The 23,973-nt window shown below is 47.3% G+C and overlaps 1 protein-coding gene across 2 annotated transcripts; it reads left to right on the top strand.

Annotated features, from left to right (window-relative positions):
• The first annotated feature begins 4 nt into the window (after positions 1-4).
• PLAT (plasminogen activator, tissue type) lies at positions 5-22,703 on the top strand. 2 transcript variants are annotated; one of them, XM_004441199.3, is made up of 14 exons: positions 5-103; positions 10,586-10,683; positions 11,644-11,686; positions 13,379-13,516; positions 13,903-14,013; positions 14,390-14,564; positions 15,241-15,332; positions 16,543-16,717; positions 17,246-17,331; positions 18,673-18,868; positions 18,981-19,117; positions 19,290-19,430; positions 20,308-20,474; positions 21,803-22,703. In XM_004441199.3, the coding sequence occupies exons 2-14, from the start codon at positions 10,609-10,611 to the stop codon at positions 21,959-21,961; spliced, it is 1,695 nt and encodes a 564-aa protein (XP_004441256.1). In that variant the 5' UTR covers positions 5-103; positions 10,586-10,608; the 3' UTR covers positions 21,962-22,703. The 2 variants fall into 2 exon arrangements, with proteins under 2 accessions (XP_004441256.1, XP_087274705.1); XM_087418579.1 differs by lacking the exon at positions 5-103 and adding an exon at positions 8,827-8,960.
• The last annotated feature ends 1,270 nt before the right edge of the window (positions 22,704-23,973 follow it).

Below are 23,973 nucleotides of genomic sequence, written 5' to 3'. Positions count from 1 at the left end.
GCCAAAGCCGTGCAGGGAGATCGGGAGCTGAGGTCCTGCAAGAGCCCAGGGCTGAAGAGAAAGCCTCTCCGAGAGAGGGAAGGAAGGCAAGGAGTGGCTGGCGGTAGGTTGAATTCTGTGCCTCTGTGTCTGCCTTCTCCTCTTTTCTCTCTTAAAAGTCTTTCCGGCAAACCAAGCCAGGGAAGGAATGCCTAAGTGAGGGACCGGCTTTATAATTCGGGCAAAAAGAGGACAAGCTAGAATCCGTGCCCAAAGGGAGATTTCTTCTTGAATCTGCATTCAATTGGGACAGGCTGAAGTGTTTTGGAGGGGTGAGGTGGTCAGGGGAAGAGAGAGACTAGGAGGGAGGTATTTCTTGGAGAAGAAATCTCTGCTTGCAGAGTAAAGAGGAAAGTGAAAAGAATGATACAGAAATGCTCTCAATAGACAAAGAAAGGATCTCATGACTAACGGGCAAGAAATGTAAAATCAGCTGCCTTGGGGACACAGGGCTGTCAGGGCCAGAGGGTCCTTGGGGATGTCTGGCTGCCTCTCTCCCAAAATGAGCCTCTGAAGGGACTGAGGCTGGGGATGGGGTGGAGAGAGACTTACCTCCAGAGCATGATCAGCTGAGATGGGAGTGCTGGGAAAGAGATGGAGGAGAATGTTATAGAAGGGTCTCTGATCTCCCCCCAAGCCCCACATCTCCACTGGTCAGTGTCGTCCTCTGGCTTTTTGCCCAGAGTGAGGTCCTCTTTAAGGACTTTTCAATTACAGGGGAAAATGCCTTCAATGTCTTTTATTCCTGAAGCTCTCTGCAGGAGGCATAGGAAGGCTCTCTAGATTTTCACTGTTATTATCTTTTTCTTAACCTCACAGCGGGGGAGGGAGGCAGGCAGGCAGGAAGGAAAGGAGGAAAACATGCTGAGCTCCCAGGTAACTAATGACAAACTCAAGCCCCAAGAAGTGCTTATTTGGTGGCCAAGTTGGAATAATAATGGTGGTCTCCTGCAGCTGATTAATGAGAGAAAAAATTACATATATGTGTGGGTGCATTTGCAATTCCGTGAAGAAATTCTGGAAATCCGACTGTTAAGCGGAGTTCCCTCAAAGGGACTTCCTAGCAATTCTTGCCCATGGGCAGGAAGACTCATCCTGGGATCTAGACACCGACTCGTCCAGAATCAATATATGACGGTCAGTGTGAGCTGAGTGCTTCCTGTGAGAGCAGAGCCAGACTCGGGGCACCAGCAAGGACGCCATGAATACTGAAATAGAAATAGCTCCATCCTACCCATCAATTTATTTTACCTAAGATGTTCTCAGAGACGCCAGCCTCGAATCTCTGGATCTCGTCAAGAGCAAATGATAGCTACTCTCTCTGCCCGAATGGCTCAGTCTCTGTCCAGACTCCCCCAGATCGTCTCAGTTTGTTCTGTGATACCTCGTATCAGCCTCACGGTGTCTGTGCTGCATCACTGGCCTGGGAGAGCACATGCCGCCAGGGCGCAGCTGAGGAACAGCAGTGATTCTGTTATTAGTTTGTGCTCACTGAGGCAGGATTCCGGGACTGGGCTTTTACTTCCCCCAGGGCCTAACATGTTGATGAGCAGAGTTGATGGTCAGTGCATTTCAAACTATTCTAACAAGCAGCCCAGCCACACCTAGCAACCATAACCATCCAAGGCTTTTGTAAATGAGTGGCTGGGACCACAGAGCATTTGGGGGAAACTACTGTGCTTGTGAGGCCTTTACTTAGTCTGCCAACAGGAGTTTTTCTGGTCACATGGTTTTACAGCAACTTAAGGGGGCCTTTGGCTAGGATCAACATTTGGAAGGAGCAGTGCTGGCTTCGGGGCTTCCAAAGCTTCTGGAGTGCGTGCAGGTTATTTTTGATCAGACAGCTGAAGTGGCAACCTAGTTCATAGCAATGGTAGTGGACTTAGCTCCAGTCAAAATTCAAAATCCATGTACTTCTCTGAGACACGAGTATCTGCTGGTAAGGAAAAATTTGAGTTTTTAGTTGAAATGTTCAGTTTCACCTGGTTATTTGGCATTGTGCCTCTGTAGTCTCAGAATAAGATTTCTATTTTCTGTGAGTGATTTTCATCTGTTCTGATTAGATGGCTAGGATGGACAATGAGTGACCAGAATATTCTGTCCATTCCTTCTTTGGGCCATTTGCTTTGCATGGAGAAAAATTCTGTCCGTAGTTTCAGGCTATAGACCTCATCCTTGTCAACCAGCTTATAAAACCATGTGTTGGGTCTCAAATCAAACCAGATAAAAAAGTGAGGATGATTTAGACTCATAGAAAATTGGAGTTAGAAAGAATCTTAGAGATCGTCCGGTCTGGTCCAACCCCAAGTCCAGCCACATGGTCTTCTGATATTGGCTTAGGAGTCTACTTACATATAAGGACAGCACATTTTCTTTGTGATATTTTGTACATTTTATATTCCACTGTCCTGCCTGGGAAATAGACTTCTGTAAAAAGGGCTGGAGGGACAGATAAACCTCTTGGTCACCTGAAAAATAAGACCTATGACAGAAGGGAAAATGAGCCAGGCACACACAGGCATTTCATACATGTTTTTTGAAGGGATGACTCAGGCAAGTTCTGGTGCTGATCACGATTACCCAGGAAATGCTAACCAGCCATTCTTCCTATAGAACTAATGCAATTGGGTGTCCTTAGCAGCTGCCCACCACCATCCATGTCAATGGCCATTATCTGAAGATGACTGTTGGCCAGCAGGCCCAGCTGAGGTGCCCAGGATGGCTATGCGATGCTCCTGACACATACACCAGTGGCTTGGAGGGTTTGTTTGGGAGTTGACCTACAAGACCTGATTCCACCTGGAGCCTCTGAAGTGACCACTTCAAGGTCAGACTAACCCCAGATACTGGGAGATTTTTGTATGAAGAGGCTTTTCTGTTTATTATACAGTCACAAATATTCCATTAACTTATGACTAGGCATTAGGGAGTCCTCCCCCAAAGGCCCTACATCGTCAGAACTCTTGGGCTTTCCCAACCACACTTCCTCCTAGGAACACCCTTGAAGGGAGAGTCTGGGGTGTGAGAATCATACTCCTTTGCCCGAAGAAAAGTGTTTTTGCCACAAAGTAAGGGGCTCTGGCTGCTCGCTGTTGTCACCCTGGGCCCCAAGCAGTGGGCCCCTCTTGGGGATACGCTCTGTAAGGAACACCCCTTCATTGCCTGGCTAACGCCTACTTTTGTTCAACAAACAGCTTATATAGTATCCATTCCAGAAAGCCGCCCTGACCGCCCCCCACCTCAACATGAGTGAGCTGGATCCCCCTCCTCCACATTCCAGTAGGACCCCTTCTTTCTCTGCACTCCCACCTCCCATGCCCACCCCCTGCATATCCCAGCACTGATCATACTGTACTAGGATTGTCTAGATACTTGTCTGTCCCCTTCCCCAACTATGAGGTTCTGAGGATAGAGCATATGTGTCTTTACACCACAGAACCTGTGCCTGGTGCGTGGTGGGTGCTCAATAAATGTTTGATGGTGAATACGGAGAGTGAGTGAATCATCACCGGGGAATTCAAGAAAGGAGGACATTAGCCTGAGCTGGGGCTTGAGGTCGAGGTGGATGGGATGGGGGATCTAATAGACGCTGGGAGGATGGCACCCAAGGAGGTTCTCAAACCCCTCTGTTGGAGATTTTTGCATGAACAGTTTGATGCGAGCTGAGTTTCTTGAAGGTAGGGGACAAGGGCTTTGGTGGGGAAGCTGAACCCAGCACGTGCTATGAATAATCTAAAAGAGAGAGACTACCAGTCAACTCGATCTCTGCCAGCTATTTACGTTTTGTCATGTTCATAGAAAAGAGAAACTTGCTTTATTTTGCCTCATTGTAGCAAGAGCCACTGTCTGCCACCTGGGCTGCAGAGAGAAAGGGAAGGCTGGTATGTTTTTCTGGGAAGCTCCTGTCTCCTTATTTTTCCAGTAAAAGGTCTCTGGTTTTCAAACATCCATGTGTTCTGCATCAGATGGGCCTTATCAGTAGCGAGGGCCTGTTTTCCATCTGTCCTGGCCGCTAATACTAGCTTCCTCCGAGAGTCCAGAATAGCCCTGGCGTGTGCAGTATGAATAGGCCTGGGAAAGGCAAATAAAAAAGCAGATTAAAAGTAGGATGAAAGACATCACCCCATATTCAGGAAATAATGGCTCCTGTTAATACTGATCTGTACACATAGATGCAGGGCATGAACTTTTATGTCAATTGTAAAGGATCAGGTTACAGGTTATCACAAGATGTTCAGATGATCTAGGAAACAATATGGTATTAACACTTGAACATGACAAGGACCCCAAAGAGTTTGGCATCCCTCTGCCATGGCAACTTGTAGTTATTGTTCCAGGGAGAAGCTGTGAACTTTGGTGCTCCCAGTTCTGAAGGATGACATGACAGTAAGTACAGTTAAGCCTCGGTGCACTGGCCGTGGAGTAGGGCCTTTACCTGCCTCTTCTCTAGTTGCTGTAACAATTCAGCAAGGCAGAAATGATTAGCCCATTAGGAAAACCAGGAAACCACACAACATGTAAATGGTAGTTGGAGTTTGAAGTTGAGACTCCAGAGGCCATGCTCCATGCATTGTGACATGCTGCTCCTCTCAAATAGCAACTTTGAGCACACTGAAAACCTTCCAGTCCAGCATCAGGACACAGTAAGGAGTAGTGGAAAGAGTGTTGGGTTTTCAATAGAAGAACTGGGTATCCTGGGTTGAGTTCCAATGCCACCTCTTACAAGGTGTGTCACCTTAGGGCCGAGTCCCTTATACTTTTTTGAAGTTCACTTCTCTCATCTGTAAAAACAAGATAACAATATCGCCTTAAATGACTCAGTGGATTCCTGGCAAGCGTTAAGTACTCAAATACCTGTTGAGTAAGTGGCATTACTCCACACACATTTCTCAAAAATATACTATAACGTCACTTTCAGGTGAGCCCAGTAAAATGCAGACAAATTCATGTAATGATACAAGGAAAGCTTCCGATCATTTTTTCCCGGTTCAACTGTGTTGAAATCTGGAGGTAGACTGAAGAATTATCAAATTATTGCATATTTAATTATTTTGTAGTGATGTTTGCTTTCGGGAGTGGAAGGCACATAGGAACTACCCTTGTTGCTTAACAAGACACTCCTTTGGATTAACATCGATTGCAGGGTTTAACAGATTTTAACAGATTCAGACATTGGGATTAACCTTTTATTACACTGACTAAAGAAGTTAGCTTTTCCCAGTTGAATCTTGTTTTTTCTTCACAAGGATCTAAGTTTATTAGGAAAGAATTTCTTTTGTTTTTATCGTGGGAGGAAGCAGGATAGTAGGAGGATGTAGGATTGACTTCTATTTTCCTAGACCCACAACTGGGCCTCCCTTAGTTCCTCCAGATAACCAAGATTACCTGGCAGAGGGTGGAGAGTTGAGGAGATGACAATGCTCAGTATAGATCTTTCTGAGTAGCCAGGTCAATGTCGTATAACTTAAACACAGGTCATATGCCTATAGTTTGAAGATGCTTTGGGGAGAATTCTGCCCTGAGTAGTTGAGAGGAGATGGGGGGGGGGGTGCCAGGAGAGGATTCTATTCTATTCACATCATCGGAATTGATCAAATTAGGTCAGAAACAGACTCTTCCTCTCTTGTCCCCTAGTTATAAAGAGTTCTGTTCAAGAAGAGAGAAATAAGCTTTGGCACATAGAAAATTACCTTTTTGAAAAGGTAAGAATTGCTTATATGATGGCAGTTTTTGAAACTGGTTTTTATTCTGAGAGCAGAGCCTCTATAAAAGGCAGGACCTGCCTAAGTGGGGCCGGAGCTATGAGGCCAAGGGCTCCCCTCCTGGGCTCTGGCTCTGGCCCAAAAAAAGGGGAGCTTTTGTGGGAGCTCACCACCCTTTCCAAGCCTGGTGCTTCCTCCCATCTCACCTCGTCTCTTGTCCTGACTCTAGCGATCTGCCTTTGCCGTTCCAAGGAGTTCTGACCATTTCTTTTCTAATTTGTTGGCATCGCTTCTGGGCCATGGTGGTTGGGGGTTGGAGGGAGAGTGGTGTTTGTTTTAAAGCCATGAGTCATTTTAGGGGGTTGGTACTCTTGGAGACTAACTCTCTCTTATTCAGATTTCCAGAGAAGCTTTGCAAAGCAATAGTAACCCAAGAATCTCCTTTACCAGAGACTAAGGTAGCAAAGCTTGCACATGGTGTAAAATTTGATAATAGTATCAACTTACTTTTGTCTTTCCCTTGCAATTTCCATCCTCCTCCAGCTTGCTCATGTTTCTGACTTTTTCTTGCTGGCAAAAGTAGAAACTGCAAGTCCTCAAGTTCTATAGCTTCTGGGGCAATTGCACTGCTTGTACCTAGAATCACAGAACTTGATTGATTGATTGACTGCATTTGTACAGTTCCTTTATTACAAATCACTTTACAGCGTGTGAGTGTTTACATGAAAGTGCTTATACCCACTTATAAGGGTGTCACGGTTTACACAGCACGTGCACACTCATTACGTATCATTTGTTCTCACAACAATGGAAACCACAGGATGTTACCCTGCAGGAAACTTGGCGAGTCCAGCCCGCTTGGTTTTGCATCTCTGGGAGCAGATTTTACATCTCAATACAGAAGGAAGAGCAGCACACTCATGTCATCCAGTCATTTTAACCTCACGTGAACAAGCGTGTCAGTCCCTGTCCCGAGAGCAGGCCTTTGTGGGGGAAGACGGAGAAGGCAGCAGGACAGTGGAGGGAAAGGTCATGCAAAGGGAAGTGGAAAGGCACTGAGGACAGCACTTCACCTACAGTCCCAGCTCCTTCCTTGAGCTGTCCTGCCGTCATCCAACAGCTTCACTCAAACCACACACGAATGATTATTGACTGGTGCCCATCTGTCAGCATCCCACCATGTTACCACTGCAGAAAGGAACACTGAGTTTCTGGCTGGCGTGATCATTGATTTCTCAGCCACAATGCCATGCCTACTTGGCTCTAGAGTAATCCTCTCCCTGGTGACCAGACTATTGTTCCCGATTTTCCCTAGAGCAGACATCACCTGCGGTCGTTCAGAGGGGCCAGTGAACAGAGTCACTCTGTTCCTGCAGCCAGCAGGACCCAACACGGCTTCCAGGCAGCAAGGTCAGAGATGCTCTGGAGGCAGATGAGACTGCCGCACGTAGCTGTGTGGGCTGTGTCTCGCACGAGGGTGCCTGACATCTTCGAAATCAAGGCCACACTTTACTTGCCAAGCTGTATGCGCTGTTTTTGCTAATTTGCACAGATTCTTTGTCAATTTGCCAAGCTCTGCATCTGCTGAACTCCATCCACCAGGGAGAGTGCCTTTTGTAAACCTGCAAAAATCAACTTTGTGTGCTAGGGTGGGCCTGCCAAGGCTGGGGCCTTGGGACCTTGGGGACCTCAGGCCTAATGGCCGTTCCACCGCTCCTCTCACGCAGTGATGCTCTCAGGGATTCAGGGATTCCAGTCTAACTGAAGTGAGACATCCTCATGGATCTTCTTTTTCCTTCCTTCTCTTTCTTTCCTCCTTCCTTCCTTCTTTGCTTCCTTTCTTCCTCTCTCCCTTTCTTCTGTCCTCCCTTTCTTCTATCCTTCTTTCTTTCCTTCCTTCCTCTTTCTTCCTTGTTTTTTTTTTAGTTCTTTGATTCTGGAAAACTATTAAATACAGCAAAAGGAAGAGAATACAGAAAAAAATTACAAGTATCTGTATTTATAAAATGAGCCTCTGATGGACTTCTGACACTTATTCCTCAAATCTCATCTCTGACCATGCCCCCCCATGAGCACCTGGTTCTTCTCCCTTTGATGGGATCTGATGGTCCACAGTGTGCAGGTCTGTGCTGCTGTGGGCCCCGGGCCCTGAGTTCCTGCTATTCACTCTGCTCTTTGACCAGGCACTGCCCCCAGACCTCTACACCCAGCTCTTTAACAAAGGCAAAACAAGGACACATTTTCCCTCCCTCGTCTTTCTCCCTTGTCGTGGACTCTGCTGGCAGGATGACTCATTTCTTCGTCATCCTCTGACCCGTTGGGCCTGTCCATCTGCTCTCAACTGCCTCCGTGCGGCGGGGAGGGAGCTATCGCTGTGTGTGTGCGACTCACTGGCAGTAGGTCAGCTCGAGGCCCAGCAAGGCCAACAGAGGTGAGGAAGACAAGGACTGATAGAGGACAGACTGTCTCTAACCCTCCCAGGAGCAGGAGACAAAATCATGCTCCTTCCCCTGGTGCTGATTGCTTAGTTGCCAAGGGTTTAACTGGGTGTAGCTGCTGGAGCCCTTACAGCCAGCCCCAAGGCACGCCCCGCCTCCCCGCCTGGCCCCCTACCCATCTGTCCAGGGCCTGCAAATGCGTTCATACTGCACTTCTCACTCTGCAATTCTCCAACATCTAGAATCGTGTTCCGTTTAGGAGGACCTTGAGTTCCTGAAATAAAACAGTAACCTGGCGGGCATCCAGAGAAAAGCCGAACCCAACTGCCTGGGCTTAGGGGAATGAGTGTGTGGAAAGGGCTGGCTGGTTTGGCATGCATGATGAAGAAGAGTTATGTTCCTCTTCCGGCTGGTGCTTCATTTACTCACTCATTCATTGTTATATTCAGATTTCTTCATAAAGTCCTGAGAGTTTAGAGCTCTCCCAATCCTCAAGGCTTGGCTAAGATAACAAAGAGCGGGACAATCTATAAATATGAGAAAAAGGATTAACATCAGGAAGAAAGAGGGGGAACACATTTAAGAAGATCTATTTTAAAAGGTTATAAGTAATGGGATAAAGTTAAGAAGGAAAATTTAAGAGGAATTTTGGGAAATTTTGAGAAAGGGGAAATTTAAGGAAAACAAAAAGAAAATCTGGAACAATTCCCTGTCACCAGAGGTCCACCGTGTGCTCCTGTCTTGGATGGCCTCAGCTTCCTACTTCTTTCTTCTGAAACCGGTGAGTAGTGGCAAGCTTCCTCCTAGGAGCGAGAAAAGGGCCCCCACCCTGCCCAGGAAGCGGGCCTTGGGCAGGCCGATTTAGAACAAAGGCCAGATTCTGCGCTTCTTTCTGTTTCCTTCACAGGGGGAGGGTTGGCAAGACTGCCTCTGAGCCTCTGCCCTGGCTGCCTTTTCTCTCTGCCTGTCACCAGGGCCTGAGAAGAATCATGGGGCATGCAGGGTCTCCCTCCCCACTCTTCCCTTTGTTTTCATCCTTTCTCTGAAGGGAGCTTGTGGCCACGTGAGGGGAACAGCGCTTCCAGCAGGGGAGTTCTTTGTGAAGAAACAGGGAAGGAGCCAGAGCCTCAGCCAGGCTGGGATGGAAGTCTTGGAAGCCTCTGAGCCACAGGGCCCTTCGGGTCCTTGGGATTGGGGGAGGGGTGGGACCTGAAGTTGTTGTGACTGAAGGGAAATGAGTCAAGGGAAGAAATGTCCCGATTTAATTCTCGTGGACGCAGGAGCCAGTAGGCCTGCCAGACCACAAAATAACAGCGCGACCAACTAACCTACTTGGAGTTGCTGAGGGCAAGACCTCTGGGGGAAAGCACATGGAAACCAGGCACTTTGAGTCCAGGAAGATCTGAGTCTGATGACCCCAAACCAGATGCCTCTGCTCCTTGCAGTGAATCTGCACTTTGCCGGGCCTGTCTGTAAAAACAGGCAGACAGTCCGATGGAGTGGGGGAGGGGTGCGGGCTGGCGGCGGGGGGTCCTTGCCTTTGCTGGACAAGGAGGCGTGGAAGTCATCAGTGGAAGAGCTGAGGCGATCTGAGGTGGGCTGGCTCTGTGATGTGCCAGCAATAAAATCCCCATGGTTCCCTTGGAAAAAGTCAGAGAGGGGACGTTGCTGTGGCTCCATCTAGCCAACCCCAGGAAATGAATTCACTTCCAGAGACACCAAACCAGCTCACTGTGGTCCCCGGGGGTGCCAAGAAGGGCCAGAGATGGTCTCACCCTTCGGCCCACAGAAATCTCTGGGCAAAATCATCCTCCAGCAACACGTGTCCATCAGTGGATGAAAGGATATGCAAAATGTGGTCTGGACAGACAGTAGAATATTATTCAGCCTCAAAAAGGAAGGACATTCTGACACATGCTACAACATGGATGAATCTTGAGAACATTAGGCTAAGTGGCATAAGCCAATCACAAAAGGACAAATGCTGTATGATACCACTTATATGAGGTACCTAGGGTTGTCAAACTCATAGAGACAGAAGGTAGAATGGTGGTTACCAGGGGAGTGGGGAGTTGTTGTTTAATGGGTGCACAGTTGTAGTCTGGGAGGTGAAAGTTTAGAGCTGGACTGCAGCGATGGCTGCACAACCACGTGAATGTGCTTAATGCCACTGAACCGTACACTTAAAGACGGTTAAGATGGTAAATTTTATGGTATGTGTATTTTACCACAATAAAAAATATACGTGATAAAAAAAAAATCTTCCAGGCACTTGTCACGGCATTTCCTGCTGTGGGAGCTGATGCTGCAGGGCTGCGACCGTGATAGGTCACAGGTTCTTGAACTTTGTCGTACTCTTTAACCTCACACATCATGTGATTAAGCATTTTTTCCCTCTTATTCCAGAATTTAAGGGAGGCTCTGAAGAAATGGTGAATAAAATGAAGAGAGAGCTGCTGTGTGTGCTGCTGCTTTGCGGAGCAGTCTTCATTTTGCCCAGCCAGGTAGGTGTGCAGTCCACGTGCGTGCCCTGCCCCTCGAGGCTGTGGCGCTTCCAGATGCTCCTCAGCGTAACCAGGAGCCCCACGGTGGGGATGGAGTCAGAGTGGAGGGGCAAAGGGACAGAGGGTCAGCAGAGCCACTGAACACACACGTCCACACTCTGTGCCTCAGGATTGAGGCTTCCGGCAGCAGAACCCTGTGCTCTTATTCTGACTCAAGTAAACAGTTCTTAACTCCACTCCACTGCCTCTGAATGCCTTCTTTGGAGTGTTTTTATTAATCCATGTTTATTTATTATTAATCCATTATTGATTTATTAATCAAACAGAACATGTTTGAATGAATCCATAAAGTATTTCTAAAAGACAACGACATGGCTGTGAGCCGTCAAAGCAGGCACGCTGCCCTCGTGCTGCTTACTGTCTAACTGGGACGGAAGCCGCACAACACACGTGCTCTCTGAAAATGCCCCGCAACAAAGGGCGTCAATAAGGCCCACTGGGCAGTAGCTGAGCAGCAGGACCTTAGGGAAGGGAGAGTCAAGGATGGCTACATGGAGGAGATGGGGTGCTACAGCTCCACTGTCCAATACGGTAGCCACTAACCACATGTGGCTATTTCAATTCAAAATTAATAAAATTAAAAATTCAGTTCAGTCACACGAGCCACATTTGAAGTGCTCAGTTGCAACATGTGTCTAGTGGCTACTGTATTAGCACAGATATTAAACTTTTCCATCATTCAGAAAGTTCTTTTGGACAGCGCTAGTCCAGAAGGAGAGGAAGAATTAGACAAGAAGGCAAGAAATGGACATTCCGCCGGGAGCCACTTATCCGAGGGGGACTCTCTGGGCAGGCAGCATCTGATTGGCAAGTTGATGAGTGGTCTTCTAGTTTGGTCACCTTTATTCTTAAGACACCCAGCATGTGCTGATCCTTCCTCCACCCCTGGTTTCTTTGCAGGAAATCCACACTCGATTCAGAAGAGGAGCCAGATCTTACAGAGGTAAGACGAAGCTGAGGTGGAGGGGAGTGGATGGAGGCGAGAGGTAGGGTCAGGGCTTAGGGGCTCCGGGTGCTTCAGGCTGTCGGGGGATTTCTCTTCTACCCACCACCTGCCAACTTAAGCTACGTGAGGGTGAAATTTTGCAGGTAGTTCTGCAAAGGTGCCTGAGTCGTCCCTCCATCACTCACTCACCATCCACCGAGGTAGTTGAAGGCAGCGAGCCAGGATCTGAGGACAGGAGCAGGTGTGCTCTCAGGAGAGGGGTGTCTGGGGGTCACAAAGCTGGTGGGCGCCTGCAAGCCCAATGGCCCGACGTCCTGTTACACAGATGAGAAAACAGAGCCCAGAGAGATTGAGCAGCTTGCCCGAGGCCGCACTGCTGCCAGGCCGCAGCCGTCCTGGTTCTCTGGGATCTTTTCCTGGGCTGTGATTCCATCCCGCCGGAGTCTGCTCAGTATCTTTGTTAACTAATGTCTCTGTGCCTCCTTTTCTTTGGGTTGGTAAACAGGGATAGCTGACCTGGGTCACCTCATAGAAGTGCACGTGTGGAAGGCTTTCTCTCTTTAAGAACATGTCTAGAGTTGACTCCAGAAACCCGAGGAACACTCCCATTAGGATTCCAGGACTGAAAAATTCTAATAGCCCGATTGTCTTGACTCTGATTTCAAGAACTGTAGGCCCAGGTTCAGGTCCAAAACTACCACCTGGGGCCCTCTGGAAGACTTTGCAACTCCCCTCTTAAAGGGGAAGTTTCCCGGAGTGAGTCACACCTTCACACTGACTGCCTTCACTGTTGGACAGCACAGCGTTTCCTACGAGGGTGCCCTGACCCCAACAGACCCTCAAAAGAAACAACAGCATGATTTACAAGGAGAACAGGTTACTTCTTTAGTTAATTAAAAGTCAAAGATTTTTTAAGTTGGCATTCTGGTTTGCAAACAGAGAGAGAGAGAGAGAAAGGGAAAGAATATTAATGGAAGTGCTTCAACTATTTTCATTACACCAAAACCACTAATGGAAGTAGCACATTTTCTGCACAGACTAAAATGTCAGTTTTCTTTGTTTGGGGCCAGAAATGCATCATTTCAGTGTGGTAATACTCATGTGGATCAAAAACTCTGGTAGGCAAGTATATACCTGTCTAGATATATATATGTATATTTTTGTGTGTGTGAGGAAGACTAGCCCTGAGCTAACATCCGATGTCAATCCTCCTCTTTTTTTGCTGAGGAAGATTGGCCCTGGGCTAACATCTGTGCCCATCTTCCTCTGCTTTATATGTGATGCCGCCACAGCATGGCTTGACAAGCGGTGCGTTGGTGCGCACCTGGATCAGAACCTGCGAACCCCAGGCTGCCGAAGCAGAGCGTGCGCACTTAACCCCTGCGCCACCAGGCCGGCCCCTATACATGTGTATATTTTTGATGAATCAAAATGAAAAATTAGAGTATCACTCAAATTTATTTTGACAGATAAATTCTTTCAAAACAAGGGCCCATCAGAGGAAAAACAATAAAAAGGGTCTTTGGTGACAAAGTACTAGGTATTTGTTGTCTTCTAGCTGGGAGCAGGAGAGGAATAAAGGATTGAGTATATTGAGAGGGAGGGAGGGAGTTTCTCAGCAGGACCCAGGTGGGGCGTCCGTTTCTGGTGAGATGTGCCCTAAGGAGGCCAGCCTGTCTTTCGTTACAGTGACCTGCAGAGATGAAAAAACACAGATGACGTATGAGCACCACGAGTCGTGGCTGCGCCCCATGCTCAGGGGCAACCGGGTGGAATACTGCTGGTGCGACAGCGGCCGGCTGCAGTGCCACTCGGTGCCCGTCAAAGGTACGCACTTCAAGCCCAGGCTCTGAGCTTCAGGGCGCAGGCTCATGGGCCCAAACCCTGTCTTTCATGGTCCCCGGCTGTTCAAGTCTTCACATGGAGATTCCAGCACATTCTCCCTTAGGCGAAGGTGAAGGTCCCAGCAAAAAAGGAGCCAGACTGTGTGACCTCAGGCAAATGCCTTCACTTGCCGAGCCTCCGTTTCCTCCTGTAAAATGCGGAGAATCATAGTGCAGACTTTGTGTTTGCTGTGAGGATTCGAAGAGTTAATTCTTGTAAACTGCTTAGAATAGTGCCCGAAACGTAGAGAGAGCACTCTTAAAATTTTATCTCATACTATTCTTGGAGCTACTTGGAAAGTAATTAGTCTCCTTGTTTACACTGCGCAGGTTGCAGCGAACCGAGGTGCTTCAATGGGGGCACGTGTTGGCAGGCTCTGTATTTCTCAGACTTTGTCTGCCAGTGCCCTGAAGGATTTGTTGGGAAACGCTGTGAAATAGGTGAGTAGTAGGTGGGGGGGTGGGGGGGTGTGAGAGGAACTAAACTCCAACTGCCAAATCTACCCAGAAAGGAGAGGAAGTGTGTGGTGACAGGGGCAAGTGTCGGGGTGGGGATGGGGAAGGATCATCCAGGGGTTGTTCAGGAACCAAAGTGCTGGCCCAGGGGGCAGAGCCTTGGGGGCGACTCCGGAGTCTGGCTCTGCCACCGGTCAGCTGGGTGACCCTAGCCCCCCATTGACCTCCTGTGCCCCAGTCGCTTCAGCAGCCAGCTGCTCATTGGCTTGAGGTGATGACAGGGCAGACAGGAAACCCCTCTGAAAAACTAAAGGAAAGGGGGATTCTCATGTGAGGTGTCACGTGTCCTGCTTTCAATCAGATGCCAGTGCCACATGCTACAAAGACCAGGGTGTCACCTACAGGGGCACGTGGAGCACAACAGAGAGTGGGGCCGAGTGTGTCAACTGGAATAGCAGTGTACTGGCCCTGAAGCCCTACAACGGGCGGAGGCCAGACGCCATCAAGCTGGGCCTCGGGAATCACAATTACTGCAGGTGAGAGGGTCATCTCCCAATGGAGAAAGTTTTTCTCTGGTGAAAAGCTGCCACAGTGGGGAAAAGACCTATATCAGGTCAGTCAGGGTTCTCCAGAGAAACAGAACGAAGAGTGATTTATTTTAAGGAATTGGCTCACATGATTGTGGGGGCTGGCAAGTCTGAAATCTGTAGGCAGGCCAACAAGCTGGAAACTCAAACAGGAGTCAATGTTGCAGTCTTGAGGCAGAATTTCTTCTCAGCTTCTGCTCCTTCAGAGGCAGTAGAGGCCTTCAGCCTTCTACTGATTGCATGAGGCCCAACCACATTATCAAGGATAATCTCCTTGACTAAAGTCAACTGATTGTAGATGTTAACCAGATCTACACAATCCCTTCACAACAACACCTAGATTGGTGTCCGATTAACTAACTGAGCACTACAGCCTAGCCAACTTGACACATAAACTAACCATCACAGTCCACCCCTTGTCCACTGGGCCCCACACACATCTCCTTAAACCATACTTAAGCTGCAGATGAAGATAATAACTAAGTCATACTGCCACCTAACATGCTCCAAGTATCCTGTGTACAACCCAAAGGGCACTGACTTGCTCCAGAAGAAGGTGTAAAGTCCTTGGGTCCGAGGAGGCTTCACTTTTAACCTCTCTGGCCTTCCCTGGCTGATTTTTCAGAAATCCAGACCAAGACTCGAAGCCCTGGTGCTACGTCTTCAAGGTGGGGAAGTATAGCTCAGAGTTCTGCAGCACGCCAAGCTGCCCCACGGGTAAGTGCATCCTTGCCACCCTCCCCTGTGGTGACACGGGGAGAAGAGGCCTGGAGGACAGGGCTGACAGTCTTCCTATAGCTGGTAGCTCATCATTTTGGTTGCAGAGAGAAGAAAGATAGGAGATTCAGGTCCTCCCCCAGGCTTGGCCTCTAACCAGCTATTTGTTTGACCTTGAGCTGACCTCTTTACCCCCTGACCCTCAGTTTCCTCATCTGCAGAGAAGATGGGGCTGCATCAATGGTTTCCAGTCCTTCTGAGGATGAATGGAAATTCTCCCTTTGTGACTGATGGGCTCATTCATTTCTCAGTCTCTCTCTCTTTAAAGACTTTTAATGTGAGAAAATTTCCCAGATTTAAAAATTCTAAGTTACAAGAAAGTACTATGAATTCAGTGGTGCTTTCAGAAATAATTTTTAATTACCACAATAGTGTGAAAATTATGTTTTAAAGTTCTAAGTATACATATAGAAAAATAACGTGCATTCAGTCTACAGGTAACACCGATCTCTCTGGGAATTTGAGGACTCTTTACAGTAACTCTAAAGCATCCTCCCCATCTCCCAGGATCTGGTCTAGGTTGGGACTCAGTGGTCTAGATGATCTTAAAGATCCCTTCTAATTATGCTGTTTGTGCATAGTGGTATATTTTGTCAGTTTCAAACGGGGAGGAAGGAGGGCAAATGGGAGAAAATAGGCGGCACTGGAAAGTTCCTCCTCTTTCTTTCTTCTCAAGCCCAACAAACCCTTCAGAGCACTGGCAGACAAAATCTGAGAAATTAGGACCTGCTGATATGTCCCTCTGTTGAAGGACCTTGGTTCACTGCAACCTGTCAAGAATAAACAAGGATAAACCCCTAATTACTTTCAAAGCAGCTCCAGGAATAATCACCACTAGTTGAATGTTGCACCCTTTCCTGCCGAAACTGAATATACCCTCAGAATCCCTTTCAACATGGCAGTCTAGGAACCCATATCCGGCTGATGGCAGTTGGCACACCAGATGAAAGCCTTTTGCCACCCCTATGAAAAAGGGCTTGAAGAAGAGGAAAAGGGGAGGTGGGATGGGATCACACCCTTCTCACAAGTGGGCTGGCTGCCTTCTACTTCTCAGGCCAGCAGCTCCACTTCAGGCCCTGCCGCAAACCCCAACTTGCCTGCTTTAGTATTTAATTGGTTTTGTTTCAGTTAGAGATTTCTTTTGTTCCAGAAAAAACTGGGGACTGCTACACTGGAAGAGGGTTAGCATACCGCGGCACCCACAGCCTCACCACATCTGGTGCCTCTTGCCTCCAGTGGAATTCCATGATCCTTATAGGCAAGATTTACACAGCCCGGACGACCAATGCCCAGGCACTGGGCCTGGGCAAGCACAATTACTGCCGGTACGTAGCACAGGGTCCAAGGGGTTCATGTCTGGGCAGAAGGCAGGATTAGGGCATGGGAGGGGAGAAGATTTGATGCCTAAAGTTATATGAAAGACCCAGTGGGTTGGAAGGAACTGTGGATATTATCCAGTCCAACTTACTCATTTGCTAGAATAACACCTATTATGAAAAGCAAAGTCCACCAGTTTTTCAACCCAAATCCCAAGTTAGAGGTGCTGTCCCATAGCCACTTAGTCTTCATCTGCTCCATTCTCACGTGGCATATTTAGCCTAACAAATCCTAAGAGTTTACTCACATCACAGCTCACAATTCCTCCCAACATCCCTGTGAGATGAGAATGTTATGCTGCTGATAGAAATGCGAAGCTGAAGTTGTTTTCCTATGGCAGGCTCTGTGACAGAGCCAAGTCTAGAACTCAGGGTCCTCCCTCCCAGCTCAGTGTTTTTGCCATTGGTTCGCTGAGCCTCCCTCCCCTCTTACGTGGCTCGCGATGTGATCAAAAACCTTGAACTCCTTTCATCTAGGAATCCCGATGGGGATGCCAAGCCTTGGTGCCATGTGCTGAAGGACCGCACGCTGACGTGGGAATACTGTGACATACCCCAGTGCCGTAAGGGCTGGCCCCTGGCTGCCTCTCTTTACCTAGCCTCACTTCTTGACCATTTCCTCAACCACTTCTTGCGGTTCAGACTATGCAGCTGCCACATTTTCAGGAAGGCCAGGCCTTGGTGGGGAGGGGGCTTCTGTGACTGAAGCAATGATGGCATGGCAACACTCTTGGGCAAGTGTCCACTTCCCGTGCACGAGGGTGTTAAGGAGGGGAAAAAAGAAAGACATGAACACATCAATTTCTCTTAGAATTCAGTAGGCTCTGAACTTTTCTCTCTAGCTGCCTTTATTAAAGATGATGATGATGGTAGTGGTGAATCTGAGGAGGAGAATAGCTCAGGTATATGGCTCCCTAGATAATAAAGTGCTTTCACACATCCTCCCAACAATGTAGTGAGAGGTAATCTCCCTATCTCCAGTTTACTGAGTAGGAAACAATCTCTCGGAAGTCACGGGGCCTGCCCAAGCTTGCTGGGCTCTGAGCGGTAGAGCTGGGAGATCCCACATCCTCTGACTCTAAGGCTTGTACTTCTGTGAACTCCTCCACTTTTCTCACAGAACCCTGTTAATCCAGGGGAGCGGGGTCAGTGACAGGGGACGGGAGACAGAGAGAAAATTCAAGTTAGCACATTTGCTAAAAAATGAAACTTCAGTTTGGAAATTGTCTGAGAATAGATTATTATTACTCAGTTCCTCTGAACACATAGATCAGCCAGAATGTTCCTCAAAGAACACAGAGTCTAACTGAGCAGGTGAGACACAAACTACCAGTTAACTCACAACCGACATGCTCAGTGAGCAACATCAGAAGCTTGCTCAGAGCCTAGTGGACTGGGAGTCTTAGGAAAGCTTCACGAGGAGGTAGGACTTCACCTGGGCCTTGAAAGATGGGTAAGATTGATTAGATGGAAAAGAAGTGGGGTAGGCATTCCCCAGGAGGAAGTTGCAATGCTTCATTATTTCCTAAGCCAGGAAGTGGCTACAGGAAAAAACTAGAGATAATGAAACATAGCAGAAAGATCCCCAGTTTTGGAGTTAGATCTGGTCTAACCCAGGCGCCATTGTAACCTTGGGCAAAAATTTCTCAGCCTCTCTGAAGTTCAGTGTTGTGAGGATTAAAGATAATGTCAATACAGTGGTTGGCACATACCATGTACTTAACAAATGAAAGCTGTGGCTTTTATGACCATGGAGACTGTGAGATCACTCTGTACCCACCTGTGGAAGTGCAGTGAGCCTGCAGAAACTTGGGGTTTCAAGAGAAGAAACCAAGATGGGTGCTCAAGGAATTCACCTCAGGACCTCAGGTCTGATCTCCCTTCTCTGTCCTTTCTTCTCCCAGCCACCTGTGGCCTGAGACAGTACAAGCAGCCTCAATTTCGCATTAAAGGAGGACTCTACGCGGACATTGCCTCTCATCCATGGCAGGCCGCCATCTTTGCCAAGAACAGGAGGGCACCAGGAGAGAGGTTTTTGTGTGGGGGAATACTGATCAGTTCCTGCTGGGTCCTATCTGCTGCCCACTGCTTCCAGGAAAGGTAGAGACCTAGAAAACCCTAGAGGTTTTCCTACTCTCTAAGGCCTTGAAACCAGGCCCATTGGAGGAAACCTCACAGCAAGAAGAGCGTCCTAAGGCCATTTCTCCATTAGGTTTCCTCCCCACCACCTCAAGGTGGTCTTGGGCAGAACATACCGGTTGGTCCCTGGAGAAGAGGAGCAGAAATTTGAAGTAGAAAAATACATCGTCCATAAGGAATTTGATGATGACACTTACGACAATGACATTGGTAAGATGACATTATTCTCCCTGCTCCTTTTCAAACTTCAGATCGCACAACATACTCCCATACATATGCGCCTCCTCTTTCCGAACCCTCACCCTCTCCTCCATCTTCCTTCCCTAACATCAGAAGCAGCTCTTCACGCTGGGCTTTTTCTCTGTCTCGCTCTCCCTCGCAGCCCTGCTGCAGCTGAAATCGGATTCACCACAGTGTGCCCAGGAGAGCGACACCGTCCGCACCGTCTGCCTGCCTGAAGCCGACCTGCAGCTGCCCGACTGGACGGAGTGTGAGCTGTCTGGCTACGGCAAGCACGAGGCCGGTACGTGGAAGGAAGTCTCAGCCCCGTCCTGTCTGTCTGCAGGACAGCATGGGTACAGGTGCTGAGCACACAGAGGAAAAAGTGGTCACGGGAGAGGTTCTACCTCGGTCCAGACCCTGTCGCTGTGTAAATGTAGGCAAGTCCCTATAGAGTGATAGGCCGTCGTCTGCCCTCCCTCCCTCACAGGGTCCCTGTGCAGGTCAAGGAGGGTCTCAATAGTACAAGCACTTTGAAGAGCTTCAGATTTCAAGAAGGTTCTGATAAGAAGTGGAGTGCGGTAATTAAGAGTGTGGGTTCTTGGACTCTGCAGTCGTGTAGACCTGAGTTCAAATCCTAGCTCTGCACCTTGCTAGCAGTGTGACCCCGGACATGGATTTTCATTTTACACTGCTCCAAGCCTCAGTTTCTCATTGGTAAGATGGGGATAGAACTAGCTGCCTCATCAGATTATGAGGATTCAGTGAGATATTAGGTTAAACCAGTGGTTCTCGGCTGGGGTGACTGGCCCCCAGGACACGTTTGGCAATGTCTGGAGGCCTTTTTGACTGTTAGAGCTCAGGACGGAGGTTTACACTGGCACTAAAGAGGAGAAGCCCTGGATGTGGTCAGACATCCCCAGGGCACAGGACAGCTCCCACAAGAAGAATTATCTGGTCTAACATGTCAATACCGCTAGTACTGAGAAGCCCTGGGTTAAACTCGATAAAACTGCTGGGTCAAAACAATAAACTATAGGCAATTTCATAGGATTCAACCTAATGTGTGTAAAAGCTTGATAAATATTAGCTATTATTGGAAAATTTGGCTTTTTCTTTCCAAAAGGTTTACAAATAACTTTCCCTAAAACCATTCAGTCATTTTCCCTCCTCTCTTTCAGCGTCTCCTTTCTACTCCGAGCGGCTGAAGGAGGCACATGTCAGACTGTACCCATCTAGCCACTGCACGTCACAGTATCTGTTTAACAGAACCATTACAGACAATATGCTGTGTGCTGGGGACACACGGAGCGGAGGGGACCAGGTGAACCTGCATGATGCCTGCCAGGTAACCATGAGCATCTCTCCCTACTCTGAGCCCAACCAAGGGTAAAAATGCTCCTTGGCCAACAGGTTCTTTACCAACGCAAAAGTTATAGCCAGAATGAGGCGATTTCGTCTTGGTGAAGCGCTGGGGATTCTAGATGAGGGCCTCAGAGAATAAAGCAATCAGAGAAAGACCAAAGTTACCCAAAGTTAAGCAATCTAAACTGCAGGAAATATCCCCAGTGTCTGCACAGGAAACTCCACCTGGTACAGGATTTCCTGTCAGCCCAGGCAATTAATTGACTATTGAAGTGATGGATAAACGAACACAAATTAAGAAATTCTTGACTTCTGTAGGTGCTGGAGAATTGGAGTCTGCTTTGTAGAAGGGGAAGGAGGAACAGCAACTTACTGGGAGGTAGAATAGGGAAGACTTGTGAGAAATAAGTTTTAAAAACTCATATTCAGCCCCAATACCCTGGGAAAGCAAACTATTTTAGGTTCTTTGTGTTGGCATCCTTATCAGAGTTAGTACTTCTACTTCATGATAACAAGACACTTGGATGTTTGATACAGACCAACCTGCAGTATTAGGACCTAAATAGAGCCAAGGAACTGTTATTGATGAGACATTGTCAAGCCTACATGTGCCAGGCTCTGCACTGAGGGGCTGCAGTGACGGGGTTTACAAAAAGAAGTAAGGCCAGGCTCTTGCACTGAAGACTTTGTGGGCTTTGTTCTGTAGGGTAATCATACCAGCATTTCCCCACCTTGGTTCCTTGACAGGCCTTTGGCCTCTTTTGAATCGTTTCTTCAGAAACCTCAGCTGTACCACCCAGTTCAACAGTCATAAAAAGGTTGTGTGCAAAGTGAAACCATGATCTAGCTGCAAGCTTCAAGTTAAAACAAAAACAAAAAATCATTTTGATTCAATAAGACGATAACAGCTAACAATTAACAAGAGTTTTACTAAATGTCATACATCATTCTCAGAGCTTTTCGAGTTTTCTCCCAATTAATTCCCATAACAACCTTATAAGGTAGATAGTATTATCTCTATTTTACAGATAAGAATATTGAAGCACAGTTAGCCTAAGGTCACACAGCTAGTAAGTGGTGGCATTAAAACCAGGGTTGAAGCCTGAAATGTCTAAGCAATTATCTCAATTCTACTTTACAGTGTAGACACAATCTAATTCTCTAGAGGATTAAGATCATTGAGAGAAAATTTTCCCTCTCTTAATCAAGTACTTTGAAGAATACAATATTAATGCTACAGTGATTAACCTTAATTTCCCCCCAAAGAGTCTGCATTTTTTGCAAACAACTAACCTGCTGTCTCTTTTGCAGGGTGACTCAGGAGGCCCCTTGGTGTGTATGAAGGACAATCACATGACTTTGGTTGGCATCATCAGCTGGGGCCTTGGCTGTGGGCGGAAAGATGTTCCAGGTGTATACACCAAGGTTACTAATTACCTAGACTGGATTCAAGACAATATGCGACCATGACCAAAGAACACCCAATTCCCTGAAATCACAGGAGACCCCTACTTCTTCCACTTCAGAAGACACCCCAAGGCAGAGTGCTTCCTTACACAGATTTCCCCATGAGCCATCACACAGGACAAGTGGGTGAGAAGTGGTAGGAGAGGGGAGAGGGCATATTTTCACAGGTACTTCCCATTTTGGAAGTTTTCATGGGTTCAGGTCTGATTTCAGAATGTATTCTGTCAGACCAGAAGACAGATAAATGCCAACCCCTCCTGGATACTGCCATCTAGGGCAGAAGAGAGGTAGACAAAAGCCCAGCCTCTAATCTGTCAGGATGAGCAGTTTTGAGATGGGACCACACAGATGAAAGTGTGTCTCAGTAGGAACAAGTAACCCAGTCCTTCAGGAAAGAAGGATTGCAATAGAAATAGAATGTTTATAGTCACAAGGAAGTCCAACAGGGGCATCCTAAAAATGGATGGGCTGGCTGGCCAGATCGTGTTCCTCAAAGCCATCCTTGAAATCATTTGCCTTTCCCCTTTCTCCACCCTACAGCTCTTGGAAGGAAATCCTTTGTGTACAGTGTAAATCTTTTTTCTTTATAAACTTTATAATAGAACAGGAGACTTGTATCGTTTTCATAACAGATCAACTAGGCTTTAGCATATTTATATCAATCCATTTTAGTTTTTACTTTCTGTTGCCACAACCCTGTATTATACCATACTGAAATAATAAATTCAGATATATTTTTCACATACTTTCTCAACTCAGAATGTTAGTTTTGTTACATACGCAGTATCCCACAGCTTATTTGTTCACGTTTCTCATGTTCACGTTTGTTAAATCATTTGAAGTATTTCCTTTCATTCGTTCAACATTTACAGAATAGTGCTGCATACAAGGCAATGTGCTAGGTGCTGTGGACAGTAAACAGGGGGAACAAAGGAGGTCCTGGTTTGGCAGGAAGATAGGTATTTAGAGAAATAACAAGGTAGAACAGAGATGGACCACAAAATGGCAGAAAGAAGCTTTTACTGGAATTTAGTTGCAGGAGGGATTAGGGACTCTTAAGGAAGAAATAGAATTAGGTAGGGCTTTCAAAAATTGGGCGAGACTTGGACTGGAGAGGCATGGGAAAGGCATTCTTGAGGCAAGGAGTATCACAGCATGAAAATATAGAGGACTGGAGAGCAGAAAAGGCAGTGGGAGTATGGAGAGGAATTGAGTAGTACAGTGCATCTGAAGTGAAGTTCGTGAAGAACAACATAGGGTGAAATTTAGATTTTGGGGACTTGGAATGCCAAACCGAGTTTGGACTTAATTCTGTAGGCAACAGGGAGCCGGTGAGGTTTTTGCTTATGGGAAGTGATGAACAGAGCCTGTCTTAGGAAAATTAAGCAAGCGGGGTTGGAGAGAGAGCAGACTAGGTAGGGAGACTCCCTGGCAGAACCATGGTAGCACAAAGGAGAAGTGAGCGGTAAGAACCACCTCAGCGTGCCTCTGCTGACACAGCAACACCCCAATGGGTGGTTCAGACTAGAAGCTAGTATTTGGGCCATTTTTCTTCCCCATTCTATTTTGCTTTCCTGTTCATCTGAAAGAATTAACTCCCAGACCAGTCTACACAAGTATGTTACTTACATAATGCTGCTTTCTGCTTCCCTTAGACTACTTTCTTAACTACTCTTGAGGTGTAGGCCATATTCCTGGCTGCTGCCTGACAGTTTTGTTATCACTGACACCCCAGATCCAAGAATAGATCTGATGATGCAACGCTTGCTGTTGGGTATGTGCGGACAGTTTCTAGAAGAGGAGAAAAGGTGGTCGTAGATGTTTCTCTCTCGAGAGCGGCTGTCAGAATTGCTCAGTATAGAGGTTCTTAGAAGAAAAGTAGTTCCAACTCACAAAAGAAAGAGACTCCATAAGCCCAACAGCTTGATTCAGGGGAAGAAAACCAGCTTCCCTGAAATGCTGGAGGCCCTGGGCCAGTTAACTCAATGCAGATCACAGAAACTCCCGTCCCAGAT

Source organism: Ceratotherium simum, chromosome 28 (assembly GCF_057802395.1).
Source record: "Ceratotherium simum simum isolate JZ-2026a chromosome 28, ASM5780239v1, whole genome shotgun sequence".
In the NCBI taxonomy this organism is placed as follows: domain Eukaryota; kingdom Metazoa; phylum Chordata; class Mammalia; order Perissodactyla; family Rhinocerotidae; genus Ceratotherium; species Ceratotherium simum.
The sequence above is the reverse complement of the archived record's forward strand: the minus strand, read 5'-3'. Positions and strand labels throughout refer to the sequence as shown.

Coding starts and splice junctions, on each gene's coding strand:
- PLAT (XM_004441199.3), top strand. CDS start 10,609: ATGGTGAATAAAATGAAGAGAGAGCTGCTGTGTGTGCTGCTGCTTTGC. Junction 11,687..13,378: donor AGGAGCCAGATCTTACAGAG/GTAAGACGAAGC, acceptor CTTTCGTTACAG/TGACCTGCAGAGATGAAAAA. Junction 18,869..18,980: donor GCCCACTGCTTCCAGGAAAG/GTAGAGACCTAG, acceptor TTTCTCCATTAG/GTTTCCTCCCCACCACCTCA.